The sequence below is a fragment of the Pterocles gutturalis genome, unplaced genomic scaffold (genome assembly GCF_000699245.1).
Source record: "Pterocles gutturalis isolate BGI_N339 unplaced genomic scaffold, ASM69924v1 scaffold45640, whole genome shotgun sequence".
Lineage (NCBI taxonomy): Eukaryota > Metazoa > Chordata > Aves > Pterocliformes > Pteroclidae > Pterocles > Pterocles gutturalis.
The window spans coordinates 3,189-14,325 of NW_010139898.1; the positions used below are offsets into that span (position 1 = coordinate 3,189).

At 47.9% G+C, this 11,137-nt stretch overlaps 1 protein-coding gene across 1 annotated transcript in view; it reads left to right on the forward strand.

The window, feature by feature from the left end:
- LOC104469101 (rho guanine nucleotide exchange factor 9) overlaps positions 1-10,646 on the forward strand; it is a gene marked incomplete at its 3' end in the record, with an annotated part of 13,423 nt that extends 2,777 nt beyond the window's left edge. The window contains exons 2-4 of the mRNA XM_010083468.1: positions 4,172-4,351; positions 6,202-6,434; positions 10,517-10,646. Coding sequence (XP_010081770.1) covers positions 4,172-4,351; positions 6,202-6,434; positions 10,517-10,646 — 543 coding nt within the window. The remainder of the gene's footprint in view (positions 1-4,171; positions 4,352-6,201; positions 6,435-10,516) is intronic.
- Positions 10,647-11,137: the final 491 nt, after the last annotated feature.

An 11,137-nucleotide genomic window follows, 5' to 3' on the forward strand; every position in this document is an offset into this window, starting at 1 on the left:
CAGAGCCCCCGAGGTGCTGGTCGGGGCAGGCACCTCGATGAGAGCCGGGGGTTTGGGCTGTGCCGCGCCGTGGGGAGCGCGGGTGGCAAAACAAGAGCAGGGTGCTGTGCTTTGAGACATGAGCAGGGGTTGGACCAGCACGTGGACTAGGAAGACAAGGCTAAATTTAAGGAGGTGTGAGAGGTGACAGAGCTTGGATGGGAACAGCGAGGCCGTTGGGAGATCCAAGGAAACCTCCGTGGTGTGGGCACTGTGAGGGCGGCAGGTTCGAGGGGCTAGCCAGCTCCCAGTGCTGCCTTTGCTCTTTTCCAAGTAATTTCGCTTTGAATTTGTTTTTTAATAATGTTGACTGGATTCCACCTAAGCTTTGGTTTGGTGCCAGGACAGCCCTGAATGCCACATGGAAAACATCCTCGTTGCATCTGAGCGCGTCAGAGCCGAGCCTGGTTTGCGGAGCTGATGGGACAGGATTTCACGCGGTCAGCGTGGCACCAGCCTGACTCATTCTCGGAGATGGATAAAAACGACTGTTTGGTGCTGTGTCAGAGCCGAGCAGCATAAAACCTTTTTGGCAGCAATGTGACCCTCCTTCAGAGGACCACATCTGAGGAGCTGCTGGCCCCTTGCTGTGACCAGTTTCTCGTGCGTGGATACTGGACTGGAGCTCTGTGGACCCCCCAGTGCACAAGGTGTCTTTCGTAGCCTGCTTCTGCACACCTTGTCTCTCTGGTTTGGAGCTGGCTGCTTCTTGTTCTTTTGAGGAACAGCCTCGTGTTCCTGCAGGAGTTTATCTGATATTTTAGGTGAGCCCCGGCGCCGTTGCAGTGCCTGACATTCAGTACCGGCTGTAGGCTGGGCTTTGAAGAAGGGCTTTGGAGTCCTGCCTGCCTGGCACCAGACACAGCTCCAGTTTGCCTTTTCAGTTCAAACAGTCGCAACTTTGTTCTTGTGCTCGTCCTCGGTACGTGTGTATCAGCACAACGCGCACCTGGATGCTGAGCGCTGCTCGAGAGAACAGCATTTCCATAGCTCAGATGGTGCTGGGCCAAATTCAGGGATGGAAAGAAGCTGGAATATTGTCACAGCTGCCTTTGAAGTTACGGTCTGCAGTGGCTATAGTCTCCTCATTCTCTCCTTCACCTCACTCTCAGCTGGACAGGAAGAAGGATGGATGGATGGATGGATGTGCCACCTCTCCTGACTGTCTCTAAACCCACTCTGGGGTGGAGTAAAACTTAGCACTTAACCTCCTGCAAATAACTTTCCAACTTTGCCTTATACTATAGGGACTACATGGAAAAGTACTTTAAAGGCAGAGAGTTTGACAGCTATTTTTAGGTACTCATTGAGCAAAACACTCTCCAACATCTGCTCGTCAGTCAGCTATCCCTTCTCTGAGCAAACCTGATGGGATGAGCAGAAGGAAGATGACATTGTTTTATGTAACAGAAGTAAATTTACTGGAAAAACTATGCAGCAGCCTTCTAGCTGGCTCTTGCTGCGTGTTATATATAAATCTTCAGTCTCCCCTTTGCTGGCTTGTGCTGGAAACCAACCATCCAAATGCACAAGCTGGATAGAGGATGAGGCGTGGGAGCTCCGTGTGTTCTTTGATTTTCCCCGTGGTTTCATAGGTGCCTGTACAGAAATGTGCCGCTTCAGCTTCTCTGAAACACGTCACTCAGGCAGAGAGATGAACCAGCCGCACAGGGACGATGGGGAATATTCAAGACGGTAGTCGCAGCCAATAGCAACCCCAGGGCTGAAAGATGTTCACAGAAATCATCCAGCGCTGATCTCACAGAACAGAGGATGCGAGAGGGGAGGCTGGCTTGCAGGCAGCCTGCAGCATGCAGCGGGACAAAGGTCCTAACACGAGCGGCTCGCAGCAGGCATTCAGCACTGCTGACACCACCAAAGCCACTGTCGAAAAGAGCCTGACCTCACGGGCAAGTGCGCATCTTTTTTCTTTCTTTTTTTTTTTCAAAAGCTGTTCTGTGATAAGCAGGTAAACATGAACAGCAGCATGGAAGATATTCTGCATTATTCCTTGCTAGCTTGAATTTTTATTTGCCCTGCAACTGTCCTGCAACGTGGGAAGCAGCCTGCTCCCATTTCTCCTGGCCTTGAAAAATGGGAGAGGGAAACCCAGGGAAATGAGTCATCAAGGAGCTCCTGGAAGAAGAGAGACCCAGATTTAGTAAATGCAGAAGGTATTCCATAACTCCAGCTTCCCAGCTGCGAAAGCCAGCAAATCCAGGGTAACGGCATCCTTTGAGCTAAGCTGGACATCGCAGAGCTTGGTTCTTTGCCAGGTCGGCCAAAGGGGCATTTATCATTCATCTGTTTGAAGTTCTCCCTCCCAGGAACCGCATGGTGAGGCTGAAGGACGGTTTATTATAGCGTTCCCATAGTCTCCATTGTGGACCAGCAGCTGCGTGTCACCAGCTGCCTGTTTGTCTGTGTGACTAAGCATCTAGAGTCCCCAAATATAGCCATTCTGCTGGAGCTTGTGGCATTTTTTTCCCTTCATTTTTTTCTCTTCCTATATAATAAAGACAGGCAAAGTCATCTCGTGATGACCCCCGTGTTATTTCTTTTCAGCCAAGAGGCCGCAGTCCAGCCAGGCCAGCAGAGCACCGATATTGGCCTTTGCAAAGTGTCTGGTCTGAATGGTCCAGACAGGCGAGGCACAGCGGGGATGAAGTGGTTTGCTCAGTGTCACACAGGTTGGTGGCAGAGCCAGAAATTCAGCCCAGCCATCCTGAGCCTCTGTGTCACCCCGTCCCCTGGCCCACGTGTGTTCAGGCAGGGTCAGCAGAACAGGGAGGCGGGGGGGACTTGGTGTGCTACGCTTTTTGCCAGAATATTGAGCTACTCAGTCTTTTTTAGGACAGGAGGTCTTCAGAGCAGTGCTAGCTGTCCGATTTGTGTTCAGATGATGTCGAGCTAAGCTCAGGCTCAGTACCAATGGGTGGCGTGGGCAGATGAAGAATAAGCAAGGAGGATCTGTTTATTACTGCACTGGACCGAGACGCAGGAGACCTGAATTGTTTCCAAATCTACTGCAGATTCATTCTGGGGTTTTGGAGAATTTCCTTAAACTCTCTACATCCTAGTTCTTTCTCCATTTGACTTTAATGTCTACAGACTCAGTATGGAGAAGAGTACAAAGCCTTTACTCTGGTCCCACGTAAAAAAGGAAGAAAAGCAGTGAAGGATGATAGTTGAGAAAACGAGAGAAAAATTCTCCCTCGTTTTACACTGTTTGGAATAGTGTGTTTGTGCTAATGGAATGGAGAGTTTAGGAAACAAAATTTAAATAATGTTGCTTTCTTCTAGATGGCATTGATCAGCAGCTTGGGCTGCTCCCACCATGGCTTCCCTGCTCAGGCAAGCCAAAGCACCTCCCCAACAAGCCAAAGCACCTCCCCAACAAGCCAAAGCACCTTCCCAACAAGCCAAAGCACCTTCCCAACAAGCCAAAGCACCTCCCCAACAAGCCAAAGCACCTCCCCAGCCTACTGCGTGGCCTTTGGGCTTCCCCGCCACGGCACTCGCAGGACAGCAGCCCTCCCGCTTTTGTCTCAGACTCAGGAAGATGAACAAGTGGGGGGATATGAACCGTGTTGCGTCCCAAGTCAGGGAATGCTTGAAGAGTGTTTTCCTTCAACATTTCACTTGGTGCTGAAACAACTGGGATGGTTATACCATCCAGATGCCAGAGGTATTACCAAAGGAGAGCCTTTCCTTTGCAGAACGGATTCATGGAAGACGCTGGAGGACATTGGGTCAGACCCCAGCGCACTGTCCACACCCACCTCCAGCACCTCTGCGTGCTGGCTGGGCAGCTCCGTGCCTGCTGGGTCTGCTGTGTCCTGAGCGAGGGCAGCGATGGGGGTCTGCTGGAGGTTGCAGTGGGAACAGCAGTTGCAGATGAGATGGTGTCTATCAAAAAAAGGACTCGTGGTGTTTCAAGGCACGTTTTGCTGTTGGGTGCTTACTCAGACAGGAGTTGATGGAGACTGTCATGTCTTAACAAGTGGGTTTTGTTTTCAAAGCCATCTTCTGATTTTGCTTTTAGTTGCTCCTTCCTCAAGAATAATCTGAGAGCAGCCTCAGTATGAGAGTTCAGGTTATTTTATGGATTATTCTTTCTTACTCCTTACAGGGTTACTTAAAGCAGTGCCGGAAGAGGAGGGATATGTTCAGTGATGAACAGCTAAAAATCATCTTTGGTAACATCGAAGATATCTACAGATTTCAGATGGGATTTGTCCGGGACCTGGAGAAACAGTACAACAACGAGGACCCCCATCTCAGTGAAATTGGACCATGTTTCCTTGAACACGTAAGTGAATTTGGCATTTTTGTTTGGGAGTTTTGGGGTTGCTTTTGGGGGACAAGGGTGGGGGAGGAGGAGTAGCAGAAAAAGTCAGGAGGCAGGAACCACTCAGAATAACTTTAGTGCATCGATACTTTTCTAGTTACATATCAGGAACCACTCCATGGCCCCCCACTGACTTCGTGAGATACAGAGAAGGAAGGATTTGAAGTGAAGCATATAGCTGGATAACCCCTCAGTGCGTTTGAATCCCAACACCTGTTCACATCCACCCGGAATCATGTTATGTAGGCGTGGTGTCCCTCAACTCCTCCCCACCTTCTCCATTCTTTAGAATATGGGTTAAACCCCCTCCCAGGCCATCCTAACCAGGTCACGGATGGCTAGAAGGTCAGAAGAGGTAGGAGAGTCCGGAGAAGTCAAATGAGGCATTAGTTGCACATCACACAAAAAAGGCAGAGGAGAGCAAGAGCCTGGGCTGTTCGCTGTGGCACTGGGATGAGAAACCCACGCAGCTTCAGCTGCCTTCCCCCGTGGAGCTGCTGGGCTGGCTGGGGAGGTGCCAGCTCGTGCTTCTTGCTGCCCAGGCAGCAGCAGGGCAGCAGATACTCGCTCACGCTAAGTGCACACACCAAACAGGACATTTTAGCTGACTATATAGTCCTGGAGGCTTTTGCCCAGCCCGTTGTACTGTTGCATAAGCCACGTACTTCAGGAGCTGATAAATTGGCCGGTGTTGTAAATATGTCAGGAAATGTCAAGAAAATTATAGTCCTGCAGTTCCAGGCTTTCCTTTAGGGAGAGTGAAGTGCTGTATCAGAGCTTACGTAGGAGATGCTCCAACCCAGCATCTCTTCAGCATCCTTGGTCATTGAAAAGCAGGTTTCTTTTTGAGAAGTTGCATGATGGCATTAATATTGCTCATTTTTATCAGAGCCTGCAATCTCTGCTGCTTGCTTCCAAAGCAGCATCATATTCCACCTCTGTGCTAAAGAGATGTAGGAAATCTTGGTGAGAATCAGTAGCTGAAACTTCATGTCTTGAGGCTGTGCTGTCAATTCATTTATAGTGACAATAGTAAGAATTACTACTGTTATTCGGAGGAATATCTGACACTTATCTGCCACCAGATAGGGGCTGGAAGCTGGCTAATAAACTCCTGATAAATTATCCCAGTTTAGCCATTTGGGGAAACTGAGGGATGAGGCCGTTAAGATCCTGTTCTGTGGATCTGCAAAGCGGATCTGCTCATCTGCTTCAGGAAGAGCGAGGTGTCCGCGCCTGTTCTTGATCAGCTGTGGGGATGGGAAAGAAACCGGGCTCCCCTGTTCCCAGACGGGCAGGTGATTTGGGCCCTTATGGGACTGAGAAATAGGAATTTCTGGTCAGGTGTACTTTTAAAAAAGAGAATCTGTCCTTTCTGTATTTTATAAGGCATTGGCTGCAACCTGATGGAGCATCTCAGGCTGTTGACCTGGCTGGGCTGGCTCAACTCCAGCCTTAATCTGTGACACTGGGCAGTCAGTTTGTGTCTGTCTCCCTTCCCGTGTCATTTTTCTTTGGCCTTTCATCTGCCTTGTCCGTGTGGCCCAGAGGAATCAAGCTGGAGATACAGAGATGCCAGTGATGCGTCAGTACGCGGGTCCCTCGCTGCCTCCCTTTGCCCCGCGAGCGACCATGCAGCACCTGCACCAAGCAGACGAGTGCTCTAGGAGCAGTCCTTCCTCCTGCTGCTTGGGGGGTTCCTTTGTCTTTAGTGGTAATGTCTTCTCGTTGGCACGTCAGGTGGTTGACTGCTCGCAGACGTGCCTGACGTGCGCTCCCCTCTGTGTGCATCCCTCTTCTGCCTCTCACAGCAAGATGGGTTCTGGATCTATTCGGAGTACTGTAACAACCATCTGGACGCGTGCATGGAGCTTTCCAAGCTGATGAAGGATAGCAGGTACCAGCATTTCTTCGAAGCGTGTCGTCTGTTGCAGCAGATGATCGATATTGCCATAGACGGTTTCCTTCTAACGCCGGTGCAGAAGATCTGCAAATACCCCCTGCAGCTGGCGGAGCTGCTGAAGTACACCGCCCAGGATCACAGGTACGCCCGTCTCTTGTTACACCGAAGGGTTTTGCTCGCTGCTTCTTTACACAGCCTCTGCACGCACACAGGGGTTGGGTTTTTTCTGTCCAGCTCTTCTCTTCATGCCATCTTATATAAATTGAAGCAGGGCAAATTTTCAGCAGACAGCTAGAAAGCTTCTCAAAGTGCTGATTCTCAATGGAGCCAAACTCATCTCTGTTATAATCACACATGTGAACTAATTACCCTTGGATGGACTTTCTGATGCTTCCAGTTACACTAGAAAAATTACCTAATTAGCATTCGGTGGTCAGAAAGGCTCATTCCTTTATCCTGAAGAGGACCTCAGCACAGAGCAAGTCAAGGGCCAGGATCTGCAACTCAGAGCTGAACGTGCTCAGATCTGGGGAGGATGCAGGACCTGCTCTGCTTTTCAGCCTGAGTCCACCTCTGATTTTGCCACTGGGTTTAGGTTCAGAGGAGCACCCAGCAGTTTGATGACTTCCCAAAATTTCCAGGTTCTCTTTTGCTGCTGAGGGCAACCAGCCTGACTGCCTGACCTACTGTAGATCAAGAACAATACCTATGATATCACTTGTGATATACTGCTATAAAAATAAGGTGAGAGAAGAACCGGACCCCCTGAGGGGAGATTTTCTTCCGCCTTGCCAGTTTTCTTTCTTTTTCCAAAAGCCATTTAAAAGGAGGTGTTTCAGAGAACAAAAAAAGTCCACAAATGTTTCAGAAACTTCTGCAAGCATTTGATTTTTTTGTTTTGTTTTGCTTTTCCCCAAACCCAGCTCTGGAAGGTGCAGAGACACGTGATATGAGCATAGAGATGCATTGATTTGCTTTGACCCAATTAATGGGTTTGACTAATTCATAGCAGCTGAATGCCCAGTTCAACATCACCAACTTGGACGTGCATTTGGCTCCAGATCCAGTTTCTGGTTTTCCCTTCATAACGAGACCAAATCAAACTTGGAGTGGACTCGTGGGAATGTTAGGGTATCAGAAACCAGCTCTAGGATCCCGAAGGTTGTGGCTTCTTTCCCCTGCCAGCCGTGTGATGTCCCCGCAGGGCTTACAGCGGGAATTCAGCTTTACGATGGGAAGACATAAGCATCCTCAGAGGGAAGAGGTCTGTATTTAACATGACCTCCTCTGAGTTATTTGGTAGCAAAGGGGATGTGGACAGCGTGATTACACAAGGGTTGAATTATTTTGGGAGTATGTTCCTTTTTCCTTTGGGATGTTTCAAAATCAACATGTTGTTAAGTAATCAGATACAGTCATATTCTGAGGAGACTTGGACCTTTCCGCTGGGTGATTCAGGCTGAGACCTCTTTTTTACTGGATTGTGCCAGAGACAGGACACTGGGGCTGTGCAGAAAACCCGGGCTGCCGCGGTTGCCTGCTTGAAATACAAATATTTTCTGCTTTTGTCATTCTGGCTTTGGGATTGGGGCTGAGGTGAGCAAAGCCTGAGATCAGAAAAGCAAATAATCTTGGGGAATGTCATGTTGTGACAATATTGGACACGGGGAAAAGCCAGGTACCTGCAGGCTGGGATACCGTCAGGGTCAGCGGTGAACAAGAGAAACTGAGCAGCCAACTGGGGGGCTTCAGCGGGGCCCGTTCATCAGGCGGTGAGTCGTCCTTGTGCACTTGCAGATTGGCGGTGCTGGGAATTAGATTGTGAGTCTGAAACAGAAGCCAGAAAATGATAAAGTGGACTAATAGTCACAATGAAGTCAGGCTCATCGCTGGCTGGATTAGGAGTCTCCCAGGCACTCTGATTAGAATGTAATATGTAGAAAATAGTGTGTGAATCAGTTGAACCATTTATGGAGTAAGGCAAAACTCAGAAAGGACCAGGAGTCCCAATGAAAGCAGATATGTTAGTTTCATCTAACAGTGGGATGCTATATTCTTTTTGTTCTTCTTTCCTTTTTTTTTTTTTTTTTTCTTTTTTTTTTTTTTTTTTTTGTCCTTCCTCTGCACTAATGTTGTACGTGTAGAGCTATGGATCTTCCCTGTGCCAGGTCAGGACACCAGAGCTGGAACCAGAAACCTGACCACTCTCCCCCAAGTTAGCATGTGATATTTGGCAAGAGTCTTACTTCTGATGGAGCACTGGAAAAAGGTCATTGCAGCCTTAGTAAAATTGACAAACAATTTATTTACCTTTATTTCATAGTTAATGCTATCCTATTGTTATTTCACTGGCCAAACGCTTTGCTTCTGTTATTTTTTCTTCTAAGTTTTTGCCAGCTCTGCCGCAGACACGGGCCAGGAGCCCAAAAAGTTCAGTCATGACTCTTTCTTCATTACTGCGTGAAAGAAAAATGTGCATGGGGTTTTCTCTTCAAACAGCACATCCGAATTAGTGCATTAGCATTACCAAGATAAAACCCAGCTCCACTGGCACCGTCCCCCTCCGCATAGAGGCGGGCACGGGGGTGTTCTCGGAGCCTGGCTCCCTTCAATTGCGAATTGTTTTGAGACTGGTTCATTTGAATTTTTCACAAAGCCCCATCTGTTCACCTCTTAAAGATTTACTCCAGCTTAATATGAATTAAATATAGGAAGGTCCTGAGCGCAGCTTAAAAAAACTGCAGAGCGGAGCTGGGGTTGAGTGTATGAACACGGGACGTGATGAGGAGGAGACTCTGCTCACGGGTGGACTGGCAGTATCCTCCCTTTGCATGAGCAGAATTGCCAGGAGATTATTAGCGACCGTCTCTAATCCATACACCTCTCCCTACCTCTGCAGATCCATTCTGGCCGTAGTGACTTACCTGTTGCCCTACAAGAACTCATGGAGATTTTGAAGCCCAGACTAACATCTCTCTGGACTAGTTCCATTTCTCCCTTACACAACCAGGCGCTCACTTCATACAGACGGCCCCACAAAGGCAGGCACAGGAAATTCTTCATTGTATAGCACGGTGGATATGTCAGACAGCCCGTTGTTATTCTCATTTACTTTGTTGAAGGACCACTCCTGATGTTTTGGAATTTGAAGGAATTTTTTTTTTTTTCTACCTGAGCTAGAATTTTGATGTAAGAATTGAATAACGATTGAAAACACATCTCAAGATTTCATCCAAGAAAGGATGGCAAAATAGCAAATAATGTTCTGTTGTATAACGGGATTGTTTCTTAATATTTATCCTGTTTGGATCGCGTGGGGAAATGGATCTAATTCACACCACTCACCCCTATTTTAGCTGTCACCAGTGCAATTCTTAGCAATAATCAATAAAGCCATTCGCCGTGCAGTTGCCCAGGATCGCAGTTTTTCTCATTAGTCAGCAATCGATACCAGCCCTTAAGTAAATAATATATTATGGTGGCATTGTGGCAGCTGGCCTTGTCTGGCTTTCCGATTGAAATGAACATTAAGGTTCCTTGGAATGGAAAAGAAGGCACAGGGCGGAAATCAATAGCATTGATTTCAGCGTCGCTTTCTGAAAAGACTGATCATCATCTTGGCTGGCCCTGGCGGGACGCTATTTTCACTCTTTGTTATTACACTCGCAGGCTCATCCAGGAAAAAAAAAAAAAGAAAGAATTACTTTGATTTGCTCACCTGAAGTCTGCAGCAAGAGTGAATGCCGTGGGATGAGTGCTCTGTGCACTCTTGGAGTCACTTTATGGCTTGGGAGATGCTCCAGCCTTGTGTCTAATTGAAAAATATTTTCTAATGTTCATTTTAAAAATGGAAAAATCCAGGCCTGAAGACACAGGCTACAAAAATGTTCAGACTTTCTTTCAGGATACTCTTTAGCTGAGCTCCTCAAGACTTTGCAGAGCAATATCCACAGCTGCTGGACCCTGGGCTGGTAGAGGCTGGACTGAACTCACTGCACTGGTGCAGACCAGCGGAGGAGCTGGCTCCTCTGTCTCGTACACATGCAGTTTCGGTTTCAAGCAAGATGCTCTTTTGTGATGATCCGGAAAGACATTGGTGATGGAAAAAACACGGTGTCATAGTAGTGAGCGGCAAATCCTACCTGCATTGTAGGATTGTGCTTCTGTGCATTTCCACTGCCCATCAGGCTCCGTTTCATGGACTTTTCTTCTGTGTTCGACAGTGACTACAGGTATGTGGCTGCTGCTCTCGCCGTCATGAGGAACGTGACTCTACAGATCAACGAGCGGAAGCGGCGGTTGGAGAACATTGACAAGATAGCTCAGTGGCAGGCCTCCGTTCTGGACTGGGAGGTATGGTAAACGCTCGCCCCTGGTTTAGGTGCTGTAAACCTGGGAAAAGTAAATTCCGTGCAGTTGCTGGAGTTATCCTAGACAGTTCATTTCACACAGCCTGGTCTGGATATATGTTGGATAAGACCCCAGAACTGGGATTAAACTTGAGACAGAGAGGACGTATTTACAGACTTTGGAGCTGGTGCTTGAGATGTAAAACATTACTGGCACTCCGGAGAAAATCTAGGATCCAGTTCCAATTTCATCAGTAGAACCCTGGAGTAACTTTTGTGGTTGCAATGCTGTTGTCCTGGGAGTGAGTGAGATCTGGATGTAACTCCGTCGGTGTTCTGGCTCTGTGCTGTGTCATTGGGGAAGTAGGAAAAGAGGTAACAAAAAGCCCTAAAAATTGTGACAGGTTAAGAAAATAGAGAGAAAACTCTGGTTGCTTTATGATTAGAAGCCAAATAATTAAGCTGAAGTTAGAGATGCTATTTGCACGTTTAAAA